Source organism: Bombina bombina, chromosome 1, assembly GCF_027579735.1.
Source record: "Bombina bombina isolate aBomBom1 chromosome 1, aBomBom1.pri, whole genome shotgun sequence".
Taxonomy (NCBI): domain Eukaryota; kingdom Metazoa; phylum Chordata; class Amphibia; order Anura; family Bombinatoridae; genus Bombina; species Bombina bombina.
Window position 1 is genome coordinate 550842470 of NC_069499.1, and position 19789 is coordinate 550862258.

The 19789-nt window shown below is 36.7% G+C and overlaps 1 protein-coding gene across 5 annotated transcripts in view; it reads right to left on the minus strand.

Annotated features, from left to right (window-relative positions):
• CFLAR (CASP8 and FADD like apoptosis regulator) overlaps positions 1-19789 on the minus strand; it is an 81269-nt gene that overhangs the window by 11059 nt on the left and 50421 nt on the right. For all 5 annotated transcript variants that reach the window (XM_053698707.1, XM_053698705.1, XM_053698708.1 and 2 more), the window contains 5 exons: positions 16697-16785; positions 16190-16220; positions 12640-12677; positions 8369-8447; positions 7088-7607 (listed from right to left, as the gene is read on the minus strand). In XM_053698707.1, the coding sequence (XP_053554682.1) occupies positions 7088-7607; positions 8369-8447; positions 12640-12677; positions 16190-16220; positions 16697-16785 (757 nt within the window). The remainder of the gene's footprint in view (positions 1-7087; positions 7608-8368; positions 8448-12639; positions 12678-16189; positions 16221-16696; positions 16786-19789) is intronic.

A 19789-nucleotide genomic window follows, 5' to 3' on the forward strand; every position in this document is an offset into this window, starting at 1 on the left:
GACAGTGATTTTCTGCATCTTTCTAGTGGGAGCAGTCTAAAAGAAGAGTTACAGTGGCATGACACAGGTCCCTGTTACTTAGGAGATAGGTGCAAAGATCACAATTGCACCTCTCCCATTTTCCCCATGTGCACATACGCTATGCAAGTTTTCAGCTCTTTACAAAAAAATGATAATACTAATAACAAATACAGCATAACCGTTTCACTTGGAGAAAAAAAAAGTTTCTGCTGTTGCCTAGAACAGCAACCAGAGAGGACTGCATTGTGTTTCCGTGCATTGCAATGTAGCCATGGGATAAAATTGTGCCCAATTGTAAGAGTTTGGATTTCCACTGGCGCTTATAAATTAAGCTAGGATTTATGCTACCATTATATGTGTAACTTATCTAAGTGAAATATTATAAGTGATTCTGATTTGTATCAGGTGTAAAAACAATAGTATCTAAGTGTCTCAGACAACGGATACTTAGGATTTAAGTCCTATGTGTTGACTGGTATAACATTTTCTTAATGTTTTGTAAAGAATAATATTACTAAATCTGTAATTACAGATGATGTGGATAGTGTTCGTGAATAGGTTATGAGGAGTAAATAAGTGTAAGTGAAGCTAGTGACGATCCAATTAACAGTGATTAGAAATGGATATAAGTATATCCAAAAAATAAAGAAAGATATATAAGTGTTAAAACTATTTTATTAAACTAAATTTACTGTCAACAATAAAACTTTAGGATTAACTAAAAGGTATATGGCAAATAAAACAAATAAAAGCAAATAAAACAAGGGACGTCTCCCTATGAACTTATTTCAGTAAGTCGAGTGACTTGACAGTATATGGTCTCTGAATATAACTTGATAAACAAAAAATGCCACCTTGGGATTAAAGCAAGCTGTAAGGTACCTTACAAATGTCTGTTGGGAATCGTGTAAGTGCCGATGTTCTGTGAGCTTCCTTCTCAGTTTTGTTCCTTTGCGGCTTAACGTGAGATAACAAACAAGCCTCCGTTCCTGATTGGTGGTTAGGGGTCACACCTCTCTTAGGATAGGCTGTGACTGTGCACGCTGGATGTTTAGCGTGTTCAGATGTAATTGATCTTTTTCAAGATGTTTGAACTGCAGCTGTAAAAAACTTTTTTCTTCTGCACTTTGGTGTGCGGTGTTGGGGATCCACTGTTAGAAAGAAAAGCTGTGCTCCACTTTCTCGCTGATCAGATCCTTGGTCCTCCTTGTGGTTTTGGCTCCTAAATCATGAAAATTAGAGAGTCCACTTGAGGGGCTGGATTGCAGCTTCTTGGAGTTTGTAAGACTTTCTTTAAACGTGGTTGTAGAAAAGTGGTAGTAGAAAAGTCTGGAGTAAAATCTACGCGTTTCACCCTCATAATCTATTCACGAACACTATCCACATCATCTGTAATTACAGATTTAGTAATATTATTCTTTACAAAACATTAAGAAAATTTTATACCAGTCAACACATAGGACTTAAATCCTAAGTATCCGTTGTCTGCGACACTTAGATACTATTGTTTTTACACCTGATACAAATCAGAATCACTTATAATATTTCACTTAGATAAGTTACACATATAATGGTAGCATAAATCCTAGCTTAATTTATAAGCGCCAGTGGAAATCCAAACTCTTACAATTGTTCTCAACCTAAACTACTGAGGAGGAGGAGTTTCCCCCATCCACCAGGCATACAGGATTTTTTAGTAAGCGCCAACCCTCTATTCACTATATCAATAAAATTGTGCCCCACAAGCAATCTTGCTGTTCTAGGCATGCTGTATAGGTGAGGAGGTTAAGTGGGAGGGGCTGCTCGGTGCTTACTCTTGTTTTTAAGAAACTGCCAGTGTATCTTGAGCAATGTTATCTCTAGGTTTGTTTAAGGCTGTTGCAATTTTTTAATAGGGGACTAATTAGTATTGTTTTGTTTCTTCACGCTCCTACCTGATTACTGAAGGCTGTTTCAAGTAAGAGTAACATACTAAGTAAAATAAAATGTGTGGCTTATATAAATAGTGCCCGCATTAATCAACATGTTCAGGTCAAATGGGTACCTGCCGCCTAGATTAAGAACATATTTGGTGAGTATTGAAAAATGCATAAAAAACCATGATGTTGCATTTTTGTAGCTCATTATGCAGGTGCTGGTATTATAATCATATCTGAATAAAAGGAGATTTGAAGCAGGGCTGCGCAGTCTGGCTTTTACAGTGGCGCCTCATGCAATTGTTGTCATTCACATTGCTTGTTCATTTTAGTAGATACTGACAGTATACATGCCTTCTGGTACAGGTCTTGATAAACCCACACCCCAGGACGCCTTAAAAAAAAACTGTCCTGGTGCCTGGATTTGTGAACCCTTAACATACCTTCTATGATGGTGGCATTTTGCTTCTGAAACTGGAGTACACATGGTGCATGCTGAGTACTATAGTTCTCCCCAGCTGCTGCTCCATTAGAGGCCATAGGCCTGAATGCCTGTGGCGCAGTGAAGTGGAAAGCAGCCAACACTTCTCTTCAGGTCCCCGACGTATTGACTTTCTGCAAAGGGGACAGTTCTGCATATGATCACATGAATTCCATGTATTTGCTGCATTGAGTCCAGGAGCTGCTAAATATCTCAAGTGCTCCATTTAATTGTCAGGTCTTGCGTGATTAATAGCTGCATGATATCCAATGCTTCAGAAGATTGCAAAGGCTCCATTTATTGCCAGGTCCCACAGCATCAGCAGCTGCATAGGTACCAAGTACTGCAGAAAATTGCATGTGCTTATTTAACTGCTGCGTCCTGCAGCATCAGTAGATCCAATGAGACCCCGCACTACATGCTGGGTCATGCAACATCGGTAGCTGCATTGGGACCCTTTGCTGCTTTAGATAATACACACACGTCCAAAAATGTCTGGCTCCTGTTTTTCTGATGGCTCTTAAATTTTCAATAACCTTGTCAAACCCTGTTCTAGTGCTCCATACTTACCTGCTAGTACTCATTAATGTAAGGAACACTGACAGTGAGTGCAGTGCACTGTTTATGTTGTGAGTGACATTCCCAGCCATATGTGCATGTGTACAGCAATCACAGGCTTACTGTCATAACAGACTACAGATTAATGGAAAATATTATAGTACTTATCTGCTCTTTCTAAACACGTGTATTTCAAACATGGATTCAAAGACTGTTGAAATGTTAACATCACTTTTAACAGTAGAGGAATTTACAAATCCGGAATTCCAAAATCCAAACTTATTCTGAAAACCAAACTTTTAAATTTTAAAAATACAATAAAAAAATAATATATATATAAAAATAAATTATTGCATCAAAAATGACATATTCCCCCATTTGTAAAATTTCTTCTGCCTGTGTCCTTGGTTGGATTTTTGTTTTCTAAAATGCAAATAGTCTAAATTTATTTAAAACAACAAATATTACTTTTCTGATTACAGTACTGTACTATCTTTCTGATGGTACTATGTAAAGTTATATAAAACTCCCTTTAGGTTGAATGTATAAGCTATATAATGACATGTAAATATTGCCTAAATGACATAAAATGTTCCCATCCCCTCTCCAAGCGGTCCCATTTTATAGATGTAAATATTCCAAAATCCAAACTTTTCTGAAATCTAAACCTTTCCCAGTCCCAAGTTTAGATAAAGAGTTTTCTACCTCTATGAGTTTCTGCATGTATAGAAAGAACATGTTTCCTCCCCTTGAGCGCCTTTATCACAACCTTGCTTGTGCAAACTCGTGGTAACTAACGTTTCTTATACTTTCAATGACAAGCACAACATGGAAACTCATGCTCATATTAGAAGGCTATGGTTAAACCTTGGACTTGAGCAATCACATAAACGCTGGCTATATTAACTAAAGTGAAAAGCTCTGGTAAATAGGGTTGCTACCCAGCCGGTAATCGGCGATTAGGAGCCGGTGCCGGCATCAGTAAAATACTGGCAATGCAAAAGCCAGGTTTTTTTTTTTTTTGCTGCAGCAGCAACCGTACTATACTAAAACGGAATACAAAATACTTGTAATAAAATAATTAAATTGGGAGCAACTATTTTTAGTTGTGCTCATTTGAACCGTTTCCATAACTGCCAGAATTCTCATAACATAGAATTAAATGGAGCGCTTCCACCATGACACATCATGTGCATAAGTGGACTAAGGCGTATGTAAAACACTGAGACTAAAACAACACGTAATAATTGAGCGCAGCTATTAGCGCAGCTATTAGCCCTGCGCATTGTTATGTTACAGTCGAGGCGCATGCGCTTTGGGGCAAAATTAAGATCTGGTTGCCAAGGTTACTGCTGCTGATCTGAAAGCTTGACGTTTAGTTGATGTTTGCTGTATAAAGTCTACTTTAGGAATCCGGGCGATATGCTGTCTGTGTAAGACGCCCTGTGGAAAGACAGGGATTTCTGCTTCGATATATCGCCACAGTAAGTGTTGCATAGGTTATGCTTTAACCCTTTGAACAGCAGATGTGCTGCAACGCATTGACAGCCAAGAATGTGTGTATGTCGTTTGTGTTAGTGATGTGAATTGTGAAAGTGGATGTTAATACAGCCATACTGCATAACCTGATGCAATAATGTGTATAGAGAACATCTTTAGCTGTACTTGTCAGCTTATGATTATCCAGCGCAGGGAGATCATAGTGAAGAAGTGTCTGTCTGTGGCCTAGATTCCAGTCTTTTAGTACTGATGACCAAATTCATAACACATGGGGTTGCGAGATCCATACTTTTTCTCATTTAAATGTATGGCAATTAAACACATAACTCAAGTATTCATTTGCCATAAAAGGGTGTCTAAAGTCATCTGTTGCTTTGACTCCCTGCTGCAAAGGGGAAAGCTCTCTTAACAGAGGAAGTGTATTTTCCTATATTTTCTATATGGTTTTAAAAAAAGATTCCATGCTTTTGTGGGTTATTCTCTATATATCAGAATCTATGCTCAGGCTGTGTAGCTTATCTTCTAATAATAATATCACTTTATAGGAATAATTTGCAGCAATGCATTACAGATCAACTTATCTCATACAGCAACATCTGGTAGAAGAATATGAAAGCTTCAGAGTAATACTATAGCCGTTAGAACATTTGCATACACCAACAGGTGGGACATTTTGCAACATTGAGTGAATCTGCCTCTTTTTTGCTCCACCCTTTTGTGGCTCCGCCCTCACCCATGGCTGGTATTTTTTTGAGGAAAAGGTGGCAACCCTACTGGTACAGCCATTGTGAATGCTTATACAGGACTTCATAAACCACAAAACTGGCCTATTAGTTTTTTATTTTTCCACTATTTCAAGACCTTTTACAAAGAACATTGCTTTTGTGCTTAGAAAAAAACACACATGTCAATTTTAGATGAACTGAAAGTAACAGTGTACTGTAAATTTAGTTTCCCCTTGATGTGTTTACAAAGACCAGTATAGGTGGAATACAGCTGACAAAGGCAGCTATTTCAAGTGACAAAATAATAAAAAAAACTTAATACACTCCAACATGTAAAGTGGACTATTGGGAACACATTAAAGGGGAGAAAAAAAAGGAGGTACACTATCCCTTTAAATTATACAATGGTCAAGATTTAATAAGGCTATTTTTGAAAGTACCGTATTTAACGATGTGATGACAATAAAATACAGAACTTGTGAAAGCAAAGAGAATTGTTTTTTAAAGGAAAAAACATTGTTTAATCCATTCCAGCTGGGACATTATAGGTATACAGCACACGTGTCTGTGAGGTGTTCTGTATATGCTTTATACTGTAAAAATGTGCCTTATACATTTTTTCTAAGTTTGTTTATTGTTAGAAAACATGCTTTGTATTTTGGTGTGTTTCTGGATTAGAAACAAGTTTAACAGTACGGGATATTAATATCCATCATAAAAAATAAAATTGGCCGAGGCTTTTCCCAGTCACGTGAGTTTTTAAACATTTCTCCACCATAAAAATCTTTCGTAAAAAGGTGCAATTTCTAACATTGAAACTAATGAGCAGCTTCTTTCTCACTGTACAAATCAAATTTATGAAAATTGTATCTCAATGTGATGACTGCGCTTATGCAAACCCGGGTGGTACAGTGAGACTGCATAAATGCGGTTACAACAGCTCAGTAGCTTGTTCTATGACAAATTACAACCTGGGAGCAGCCCCTTTTAGCCCAATTATACTTCAGTCAGCATAAATGCGGTTGGTAGAGTGAGATCTAGTTTTCATAAACACGATTTGTACAGTGCAATATAGTTTTTATAAACACGATTGGTAGAGTGACAAAATAAAGTGTCTCAGTTTTAATCTGAGAAATGGTGCCTTATTACAAAACAAGTTTTACTGTGTGAGAAATCTTTAAAAACGCAATACCATGACTGGGAAAAGCCACAGCCATTAATGTCCCGTACTGTTAATCTGGCTTCTAAACCAAAAACACTCCAAAATAAAAAATGTTTTTATAATTAACTTAGTAAAAATGCATATGGGTATTTTTTCAGTATAATGTATATAGTTAACTACCCATACAAACATGAACTGTATTCCCATAATGAACAGCTCAAATGAATGTTGTTTGCTTTTCTTTTGGAAGTGAAAAGTTTAATTTCATAAATGCAAATTGCTATTGTCCTTTCACACTGTACAACTCAATGTAAACATATTGTAAGGGATGTTTCTGCTGAATGACCATTGTATCAGTGATATGCATTTGAATAAGGTATAACTGGTAAGTTCCTTGTAATTTCAAAATGGGAATCACAGTTTAGTTTCCACTCTGGTAGGTTGTGCTTGAACGATACTAACACTCTAGAGGGAAAACTTTGCTTCCAACTTGTAATACAAAGGCAGAGATGGTGGGAACATATTTGTGGTAGTAGTTTCACCTGTGTGCAATGTATGCTTGAAATCTTGTGCAAAATACCACTCCACGTGCAAGCTAGGCCTTTATGTTATGGTCTCAAAATGTTGTGGGTCCCTTATAGATGTAAGATAGACTCTTACTTTCGAAAGCTTATTACTAGAAGCCAACAATAAGAATAAAATGAAGCATTGATGATTTCCTTACCTTGTTCTTCTGTCACCTATCAGCTGTATAAGGTTTTGCAGATAGGGAGAAGGAGAAGAAGGCCTCCTCTGCAGCTCATTTTCATCCACTTTACATAGGCTCCAGAAGATATCTGCTTCATTAGGGATTTTTGGAAAGACATATATTCTGTCTGCACTGATTGGGTTTCGAGTAGAAGGTCCATCCTCTACTATCAGATCATCATTACCAGCCTCCATATTCTCTTTTACAAGATAGTTCTGGATAAAGAAAAGCTTTGGTTTTCCAACCAAAGATGGACATGAATGACCAGTGAAAAATGTCTTCACCTTGTCAAAAGAGTATCCAGGGACACCTTCATCAATGCAGAACACAGAATCTGAGCTTCCACGGCTAATCAAGAAACACACAAGCAAGTCATATGATTTGAGCTCTTCCATTTTTGACACTTTCATGAGAGTGGTATCCAGGTCACTTATGGTAACGTACATAAAACGCATGACATTGAAACTCATAGATGTAAAGGTTTTTTCAAGCAAATCTGCAGAAACAAAGGATTGGAAAAACATGTTGTAGTCAATTGAAAAAAGATATAAACATATGCAAAATGGTTTCATTTCGGGATTTTGAACAATTTCTTCCTTAACTACAGTATTGAGACTTTTCTAAATAATGAGTATTGTTTCAAACCAGATCTACAACAGAGCCCATGTGATTCATTGTCTACTTTGTTATTTCAGGTCCTGCAGTTCTACAGGGCATCCATGACCCACTATACTGCGATAAGCCAAAGTAAACCACTCTCCTTACATTAAATAGAGCAGTTAGCATGGTATGCATGCCGAGTCATAGAAGGAAAAAAACAAAACAACTGCCTGACGTGAAGGGAGGCCAGACAGTAATGATGAAGCAAAACATTTATTTAGTGAGTCTCAAGTTTTCTAAACACATACCTGCTCCATGTAAGTGCAACGTTTTATATAATAAAAACAAACAATAAGTGTTATTCACCCTAACATGAAAGGATATGGTAATACATTCAGAGGTGTAGTCCATACAGGAGCAAATACTCGTTAGCAGTAGATGTCAGTACTTTAATGATTTCTCAAGTTTTCTAAACACATACCTGTAATGAAAAGTTTGATATACTGTACACATTGCAACTTATCATTTACTGTCCTAGCACACACTATTGATACAGTAAAGATATTTATGGTATGCATTCATTGTAATCAATAATGACAGACATCATTTACTATTTCACCCACATCCTCAATTTAATCATTTCTTTTAGTTACTCACCTGCATCATTTCCAACACAGTCAAAGATAAGGCAAACGCCAGCAGGATTATGTGTGAAAACATATCTGTCTCCAGTTCCCTGAAAAACAAATATTTTAAATGGTGTAACTATTTTATAGAGAGAAAGAAACAGAGTTCGTGTTAATTCATTTGTCACTCGGGAGATAGTAAAAATGTATATTATACAGTCAGTAGAAATTAGTCTTCAATAACCTTTTCATTATGCTTAAAATGGCTTAACAATTCATACTGCATTTAATTAAAATAAGAAATTACCTGCAAATACAATAGTCTAGCCCTGCTTTCAGTGATGTATTATGCTGGGATATAGAACTAGCTGAAGAACCATTACTGCTGCTCCAGTATCCAGTGCTCAAACATTATGGGGTAGATTTATCAATCAGTGGATGCTGCAATCTACCCCTGAAGTTTCAGGTCCGCCTAAAACTTAAGTTAAGAAGCAGCGGTCGTAAGACTGCTGCTCATTAACTCATCCACCACCTCTGAGGATATGATCGGGATGATTTACATCCCCTGCTCGCAAATGGCGAGGGGTGGCATTGCACAAGCAATTCACCAGAAATGCTTGTGTAATGATAAATGCCGAAAGTGTATGCTATTGGCATTTATCAATGTCAGGCGGATATGATCCGCGACTGCGAATCATGTCCATCTGCCATTTGTTAAATCTACCCCAATGGGTCAATCTGGTAACTCAGGAATAGGGCATACAAGTACCTGTAATAAAGTTCAGAAATGTAATGAAGATAAAATTCACTTTACTTTGCAATCAAGCTTACAAAATACCACTTTAGGCCTACTACAGCATGGACTGGAAATATAGGGCCCCTTTAAAGAGACATTATAGTGGAAAACATTAAATGCGCTATTTCGTTAGAGTGTGTCATTTTAACACAAGTGACCCTGCAATGTTACATGTTTAACCCCTGTTAAAGTATCACTTGGGAGCTGCAGAGCACTGCTGGTTTTACGTGCAAATAGCTGCTGACCTAATCAACAGCTGTAGTCACATGACCCAGTTCTGCGACTAGTGTTGATTTGTGGACTAGCAGTCTTGATCTCATAACCAGCAATTTCCTGCGACTCCTGAGAGGTACTTTAATGTTTAACTCCTTTGCAAGAGTTAACATAGCATTGCAGGGTCGCAAGTGTTTAAATGATATGCTCTAATAAATTAGAGCATGTCATTTTTCCACTATAATGGCTCTTTAAGTAAAGAGAACAGTTATACATCCATCTCTGCAGAACAATGCACTGGTTTCAGAATCATTCTTATGTCTTAATTCTTATGATTTGTTTGCACTTAGTTTATTTAAAGTACCTTAAAGAGGCATTGAACAGAATGCTATGCTCTAATTCTTCAAGCATGTCGTTTTTGTATTAATGAGCCCAAATTGCTGAGCTTAATCCCACAAAAAGGTTAAACACATAGGTCCCAAGCAGGACAAAGCCAGCTGACACTCCTGATTGGCTGACTGGCAGTGTCCTGCTCAGAAGCAGCAAGGCTTGCAGCCGCAGAGCAGGCATTTATCTATGTGTTTAACCCCTTTAAAAGGTTAAACAACTTTTATTAACTATTTTTTCAGGGAACAAAAAAAATATCAACATTTTTAAATGCTATTGTATTTTTTATCTAATATTCCTGTGCAGAATTAAAAAACAAAAACAAAACATTGGACAGTTGGGAGCATACAGGAACATTACTATCTATAGCTTAGAGCATCTGGAAATATAAGATAAATGAAAACTTAGTAAATTCTGAGAATTCTGACGCAGATATTGAAAAAAATTCTCACTAATTAAAAGGGATATGAAACACAAAAACATTTTTTTTTGTGATTCAGCATACAATTTAAAAAAGTTTCCAATGTAATTCTATTATCAAATTTGCTTCTTTACAACTGTATTCTTTGTTGAAGAGATGCCTAGGTAGGTGTCAAGCACTACATGGCAGGAAATCGTACTGCCATCTAACGCTCTTGCAAATGCATTATATTCTTGCAAAACTGATGCAATATAGCGTTTCAGACTTGTGCCCGCTCCTTACTTTTCAACACACTCTAATGAATGTATTTTTTTTTAACTATAGTGACCCTTTAATTGCTCTATTTAGAATTTTTGATTGAGTTTTTTGAATAAAAAATGTTTTCCAAGTGAACCGGAATCTACCCCATTATAATTTCTTTAGTCATATCCTTTTTGTCCCTGTCAGAGAACAAGAGATAGGGTGTAAATTATGTGATAGTTTTTATGCAATAAAAAACAAAACGGAGCTCATTCTGCAGACCAGACTGGCAATGCTTCAAGAGAGGCTCGGCCATTTCATTTATTTTACTCTGTTTTTGTGATAAACAAAGACTTCAACGGATTCTAGACAGTTAGCCACAAATGTTAAACATTAGTGGAAAAGAGGAAGTGGCAGGTTCAACCTTTGTTTATCTTTTATGCATATTTAAAGAAATAGATCATTCAAATTTAATTCCCCACTCAGGGCCAGATTACAAGTGGAGTGGTAACGCTCCCGCTCAAGCGCTAACTTCACTAGAAGTAAGTTTTTTACGCATGTCGAATAGCACACGTATTACAAGTTGAAAGTGAAAAGTTTTTTGCTCGCACGATCACCCGTTGCGTGTAAAAAGCCGAAGTTAGAATATTGCGTGTGCGTTTACACCCTACTTGCGCGCAAACCCAATCATATATTCTCAAGTGAGTTAACCTGACATTAAAATATGAATATTTCACATTCCAATGTTCTTCACATAGCAGAATATGTTCTATTTATTCAGAAATACATATTTTTACATATATCTAATGGTATTTTGGTACAATATATATCTATACATCTAGATGATTATATATAGGTGTCGCTATATACAAATATATATAGGAATATCTATTTAAAATACATATGACATATTCTGTTACGTGCAGAACATTGGAATGTGAAATATTTACAGTAAATACAGTTAAAACCTTTATTAAAAATGAATATTGCACAAATATGCTTTTACATGTTTTCATCTACTTGACTGCAAAGGGTTCCAATGCATAATTACATACATAAATACATATGCACACATACACACATTATATATATATATATATATATATATATATATATATATATATATATATATATATATATATATATATATATATATATATATATATATATATATATATATATATATATATATATATCCAAAACACCAGATCTCGCCCACAAAGGAAAACTGCCTGGGTGCAATTTTGTAAAGAATATTTAGCCAGGAAAAAATGCACTCTCAGGACTTTCACAAACAAGTTACTTTTATTTCTGTAACGTTTTCGGAGGTCTTGCCTCCTTCATCAGCCTGATGAAGGAGGCAAGACCTCCGAAAACGTTACAGAAATAAAAGTAACTTGTTTGTGAAAGTCCTGAGAGTGCATTTTTTCCTGGCTAAATATATATATATATATATATATATATATATATATATATATATATATATATATATATATATATATATATATATATACACACACACATACATCTTTAGACATATATATGTATGTATCTCAATGTTAAAGTTATTTGCCTGTCTGAGACTTTGAGCCTTTATAATTTATTTTCATATTTTTTATTAGATGGTGTTATTTAAAATGTATTTTTGACATGTTTTGTGACACTTTTTTGTTGTGCAAAACAGTTAACCAGAGCTCTGAGGATGCAGTAATCACGCATTCACGTTCAACTTGTAATATGAGCGCTAAAGCCTACGCGTGCAAAGACCTGTGATAGATCCCTTATCGCTTGCTCGTAACCGTTAGCGCGCCACGCGTAATCTGGCCCACAATGTTTAAATGATGCATAGTAAAAAATAGTTTGCAATGTACTTTCATTATTTATTTTGAAACCTTTCTTTTAATTTAACTTTAATTGAACTTTTTTAATTTTTTTGTTGACTTCACAAGCCTAACCCTGTTGCATTCTACACAACAGAAACTCACTTTTATCTGTGCTTAAAGAGACAATAAAAAAAACCATCTAAATGACTTTAGTTTTAATAACCACAAATTAGTTAAACACATTAGTAAAGTCATTCTCTGGAGCTGCAAACCTTGCAGATGTCAAGCAGGACTGGACTTGGTGATTGGAGGTGATTGTGTGACTCAAGTGATGATTTTGATACCCTTTAAAGTATAAGTGTGATGTTCAGGCTTTTTAATTATTTTTAATAATTCACACTAAAGTAAATGGCATTTCTTACCAAACAGGAAGCCCCAGACTCTTGCACTGGAACTGTACCTAGGTGGACAAAAGAAATAAAGTAATATGTTTAAACATTGTTGAATTTGAAACACTGTCTGATACCTGTACTGCATATTTCACACGTTCCTAAAGAAACTCTGCTAGATGTTTAATGCACATTTTTAGAATCAGAACAACATCCCGCCAACACATTAATTCAAGTTACAGACTTGAAGACTAAGGCCCTGATGATCAAACAATCAACGGACCAGGGGCGTGTCTAAGCAACGGCCAAGAACAGTCGCAGATTATTAAGCTCCTAACAAAATATTGGTTTTACCTCGATTATCTACATATCAGACAGTCTTCAGTAATGTAAGATGGGTATATGTATCCTATAAATCTCCTACACATCGATCTGAGCCAGCTGTTAGCGGTTTACACAGCCTAAAGATCCAAAAATCGGACAGTGCCTGATATTGGAAAGAGGCCTCACTACATTGCCTATTAGGATTCCCCCCCCCCCCCCACACCGGTTCCTCTGGGTAAAACAGGAATATCTCACTGTTGATCAGGGATGGCGGAGTACTATTTCACTATTTCCACTCTTCTGGCAGAAATTAATGATAAGGCAGAGAAGGGTTTAAATGATCTCGCAGCTATAATTAAACATGGCCACGTGGAGGAAGATACTGAAACTATCGCCCAACAGGAGGCCACTACATCTATGGCATCCCCAATCCCACCGGTAGCAGTGCTGATTAAAAAAGCTGATACAGAGTTCCTGGAACTGATTACAGAGACCTACTACAAGATCCCGGAGCTTCCTCCCTACACAACCAGAGCAACATCTGAGGAACTTCTACAGTCTGCGCGGCATTCACTAGGAAGGCTTCAGGATATGACAACTGCCTGGATTGAGGTGGCCGATCATCCGGGCGGAGGTCAGCAAGTGCCGCTTTCAACTTTAGCGCCTGAGAGCCCTGCGACACATGTTCCCACTACAGATGGAGTTGCAGAAGCCTTGAATACAGTGAGCGGTGTTACTACTGGTGCTACAACCTCTTTCATAGACTCAGTTCCTCAATGCACGGCATCTCTCTGGGCATGGCGTGTAGCTCCACATTGGTTCCTGTCCGTTTGTTGGCTCCATATGGGGGAGACAGGGTCATGGATATCCACTATAGTGTTTTCTCTCTGTTGTACCGTGACCGGTATAGGATAAACTTCTTCTAGTGCAGGCCGGGAGGCCTGGGAACTGTCTATCGTTCCATAGCAAGTTGAATTTTGACTAGCCCACAGGTTGTAGGTAATTGGTTTTAGATGCAAGACTGATTAATATACAAAACACATCCTACCATTTTCTTCCTATTGCTGGGTCACTCATGATGGCCACAGGCCTGATTTCCTTGTCGGCATTTTATTGCGGAGGGAGGGCCCTATTTGAAGTGTGCTTACACGGCGCAAACAATGTGCTCATTGAAACAAAAATTTTTTCAAATACTGCCGTGGGGACATACATTTTACTACACCTACATTAACTAACTCACTCAGGCGATGTCTCGGCAGCTGATAGCTGGCAAGACAAACATGGCCGCTACCCTGCTCGCAACCTGCACTTCACTACTTTGTACATATCAATCTTGTATCGATGTGTCTAAAGCAAAGTGCAGGCTACTCTCACTAGCAGGCCTCGCTAACTCCCCCTAAATGCCTATAACTACGTCATGCCTACGTCATTCCCCTGCTCGCTACCTCCTACCAACCGCCTACACCTATGTCACGCCTAACCTACACTCCGCCTACCCCACCCATAAACTATACTATAAGTAATGAACTATGAAGCTATGTCGCTAAAGTTATCATCAATGTTTAAATAATGTGTCACAGAGATGCTCTAAAACCCCGGCGGCCGACCGTCAAAACCTCCTTGGCCTATCCAGGCTCCTGGAACTCAGTGCTGGATCAGAATTAAGCCCCCTACCGCTGGCGGTGGCCAGCCTTTGTGGCCAATCAGGGATCTTGGAATGCAGCACCGGATTGCCGCTACTTAAAAAGGGGTGTCGATTGAGTAGGGTACTGGAAATCAAGTCGGTCTTTTAGTATGTTGTTGGCAATTTGATGAGGCACCTAGGGATACCACTTGTTTAGGGGTGCTACCTTCTGGGGGAAATGAGGGACCTCTGCTTCTTGGTTAAAGCAACTGATTTGAAAGGCTTACTTGGAGGTGGGAAAACCCCACAAACTTGTGTTACGGCACATTCTACTAGATCTGTTTCCACTTCTTGGGCCGTCAGAAATTAAGCGTCCATTGCACATATTTGCAAAGCTGTTACTTGGTCTTGTCTCCATACTTTCACGTTTTTGTCTCTTCAGAGGCCGCTTTTGGCAGAAAGTTTCTCCAGGCCTCAGTGTCTAGTCCATGACGTGCCTGCTTAACTTTTTTGTTCCATGCCTTTTTCATAGTATAGTGGACAAGCTTGGGTATTGGATCCCAAATGTAATGGCTCATGGACTCTCACCGCCTTATGAAAGAAAACTTCATTTAATGCTTACCTGATAAATTTATTTATTTCATGGTGGTGAGAGTCCACGAGACCCTCACAATTTTATTTTAACTGACAGTTCTGGCATGCATCTCATTGCCCTGCTTTATTCTTTCTGCTCTTCTGTTCTGTCTTGGCTATAAGGCAAACCGAGGAGAATCAGGAGATAATAGAGAGTTGGACCTATCAGTCTTCCTGTAGTTATATTAGGTGTTTTTGTATTCCATCCCAGGATACATATATAGTATTATCAAGAAGTTGAAATATTTTGAAATATACATTGTTCTTTTCCCATGTATATACTAAATAAGGGAAGCAGCCTTACAGTTTCTACATACAAAAATGTATATTTATTCATTTATTTTTGTATTAATTTTTATATTTTTTATGTGTGTATATATATATTGTATTTTAATATTTGAGATAGTATGTATTAACATTGTGTTTACATAGACACAAAAATTTCAAGTACACTTATTATCCAAATATACAAAGCATTGAATACATATTTTCATTGTCCACTAGAGGGCATTGTTAAGTATACATATTGACAAGAATGAACAGGTAACCAGTGATTGATTGGATATGCCTTTAAATCAAGGCTCAGGTGTATTGTGAAGTATGCATGATTAAGGGATAACGTTGCATGTTATGCTGTCCATGAAAGTTTAATAAAGGACATTTTATTTAAGGTGCTGTGGAACTGCCTTTTTGAGAATCAGGAGATGGGAGGGATTAAAGCTCTTGATGTGTTGGGTAATCTTTGCCTGCCTCCAGGTGGAATGGAGTTTAATCCCAAATGTCATGGCTCATGGACTCTCAACACCATGAAAGAAAGAAATGTATCAGGTAAGCATAATTTTTTTTTTCCTCAAAATAATCCTGACCCTGCTACTCTCCAGCCTGACATCATGTTGAGCTGTTGCGGTTATTGTTATAAAATTATTTCATCCTTAGCTTTATTGAATATATCCTCAATCCAATTTAAGATCTCATTTTACACTTACAATGACAGGCTCTTACCTTTATAATCATGATTCTCATTCATTTGCCTCTGTAATTTAAATGAAAAAATATATATTAATAACTTGAATTTTACTTAACTTACACTATATAAGATTATTTTGCCAGGTTATTATTTTTATGTTGCAGTTTTAAATACATAGGATATATAGATGATAAAGAGCAACTGAAAAATCTATGTTTGTTATCAACATAAACTAAAATTATGAAGGCAGATGTGAACTATTAACTAGTAACCATAAAATATGTCTCTGAGAATAAATATCTACTTTTTTCCCTTGCAGGTATGCGTTTATTATGACAACATATTATAAATGGACTTCCCCTATGCAAATACTATTTTTACATTTATATATCAATAAAGGTGCTAACAGATTTAAATAAGATTAAGTAGAGGCCTGTGCAAATATTTTGAGATACATAGAGTAATGGAAATTAGTCAAGCTTTTTTGAAGACATTGATCATAATATTGTTAAGCCTGTATAAATCTATTTAAAAAGACTCACCGTAATTGGAGCTGGGTGATGGAACGCTCTTTGGGGCGAGGGTGATGCCTCAATTGCATTTATGTAATGACTACTGAATGCTTTCTGATCTAAAATGAACACATTTACAGCAGTTTAATACAAATATAGCACACGTAAAAACGTAGTTACAACAGATGAACCATGGAAATAATGCACAGTATTTAATACATCACTCCACGTACTCTTATTACCATTTAAATTAAAGGGATATGAAACGGAAAAAAAATTATTTTGTGATTCAGACAGATCATACCATTATGAAAAAGTTTCAGATTTACTTCTGTTATTAAATTTGCTTCGTTCCCATGATATTCTGTGCTGAAGAGATACCTAGGTAGGCATCTGGAGCACTACATGTCAGGAAATAGTGCTGCCCTCTAGTGCTCTTGCAAATATATAATATTCTTGCAAAACTGCTGCCATATAGTGCTCCAGAAATGGGCCGGCTCCTAAGCATACGTCCCTGCTTTTCAACAAGATACCAAGGAACGGAGAAAAATTGATAATAGAAGTAAATTAGAAAGTTGTTTAAAATCATATGCTCTGTCTGTATCATGAAAAAAAAATGTTTGTGTTTCATGTCCCTTTAAGTTACACATAATGCACGTTCCTGCGTACATTTTAAAAAAAAAAAGAAAAGGAAAAAGGACGGCACTAAAAGCGGAGTGTGAGACAAAGGGAACAATATATATATATATAGCCAAACAAACTGGGAACAGGGGAGGGGTGCACAGGTATATGTAATCACCCAGAGAAATACAAGACATGGAAGGAGACTGCGCTCCAAGACCGGACCGGGTACATATCCAATGACTCTGCAACATCCCAGCCCTGGGTGCTTAAATAGCACTCCCAAAAAGCTGTGCTGTCACCAGAGTCACAGGCAGTTAACCCCAGTCCGGAATGGGTGCAAGAAACATAGGGGGATTAGAAACAAATAATAATACAACACATAGAGATACCCAGCACTGCCTCATTTAGATTAGACAGTGCTTCATTTAGATTAGACAGTGCTTCATTTAGATTAGACAGTAATGAAATAGCATAAACCTGCCACCTAAAAATGCCACCTTAAGATCGGTGTACACTAGAAACAATAATAGTAAGTATTTAAAAATGAATTATTTCATAAATCAATGTATATTATGTATTTTTTATGAGACCTTGGGAGACGTCCCTACTATAGCTCATTATTGGTCTTCTTCCTCTTTTTAATTGTATAAACATCAGAAATTTATACACTATAAGGGCGATTTTAGTCTTAAAACATTTTATATATTTTCACTGATATTGGACATCATTAAATATATTTTGCATTTTATCTATATAATCGCCGGTTATGCTTTTGTTTAGATAGAACTCTAGCTATCCTCCGCCTCTCAGCACTTTTAGCTAGCATATAACTAGCACATTAGTCATTAGGACTCACATTATCATGCACTACACATTGTTCACATGAACATTTCATTTCTCACCCCCTCACTTACTGCTATATAGACTCCACTTTAGTTAATCGAGTAATACTGGTTTAACTTGTCCTTTAGCCTGAGCACCTGCGTTATTCACAGAATCAATTGGTAATAGGATTTTTATGCTCCTCTACTCCGGTTGTTTGAAATATTTCACAGTGTGACATATAATTTCACTTATCACTAACACCTATTCAGGTTCTCCCTTTATTAGAAGCTACTTTTCGTTATTGTTGACTATAACACATATATATATATATATATATATATATATATATATATATATATATATATATATTGTTCCCTTTGTCTCACACTCCACTTTTAGCGCCGTATTTTTTCCTTTTCTTTTTCTAAATCTCCAATTTCTGGTTATCCTTGTGGAGGGATTTCCCTGGACTGGCTGTGAGTGTCATTTTAGCGCAACACTCTCCTTCTTTCTGTTTTCCTACATTTTTAAAAGGCAGCTGTGGGTCAATAGGGTGTATAGGACCTTGATCTCTGTACTCATTGCCACACGCGAGAGACAGAGACTAAAGTGTGGTATAGATACAGAGAACTGCTTCAGCCTCTCTTTTCCCCAATGGCAACAAGCAGCCAGTTACACTCATATGGATCAGGAGATATAGCCTCTGATTCACTGTATTATATGCTCTCGAAAATATGTGCATAAAAAGGAAACTGCAACAAACAAGTATGAATTCATTAAAATATGCAAAACAATAAAATGCATGCTGTTTGACAGGAACCAATGTAATTACAGTATCTGGATTAGAAGAGATGGTTAAACTTAACACATCACTTCCACTGTACCTTGGGGAAGGACAACAGCATTTCTTTTATTTACCTTATAATATAATTTTAATTTACACTTAAAGGGACACTGAACCCAATTTTTTTATTTTCTGATTCAGATAGAGCATGCAATTTTAAGCAACTTTCTAGTTTACTCCTATTATCAAATTTTCTTCATTCTTTTGGTATTTTTATTTGAAAAACAAGAATGTAAGTTTAGATGCCGGACCATTTTTGGTGAACAACCTGGGTTGCCCTTGCTGATTGGACAGCACCAACAAACAAGTGCTGTCCATGATTCTAAACCAACAATTTGCTGGCTCCTTAGCTTAGATGCCTTCTTTTTCAAATAAAGATAGCAAGAGAAAGAAGAAAAATTGATAATAGAAGTAAATTAGAAAGTTGTTTAGAATTGCATGTTCTCTCTGAATCATGAAATAAAATATTTGGGTTCAGTGTCACTTTAATGTTCAATACATTTATTCTACAACAAAGGATTTTCTCAGTCTGTTTCAATTATAAATGCAAACCCCCAAATGAATCAATGATAATAATAATAATATTGGGTAAATATTTCAGAGGTCATAGTGCAGTTCTGCCTAAACTTTTTTGTATTGAGATTGGCAACTTATGGCAACTCACACTTATGCTAGAGAATGCCTCAAAATAAAATGAGGTTACTATTAACAAATTTAATTTAACTGAATACATATACTACTCAGATTTACAAAATATGGTACAAAAACACATACATTTTATTTTAATGTAGGTGCCACACAAAGAAAAACATTGGACGGCTGGACGTGGC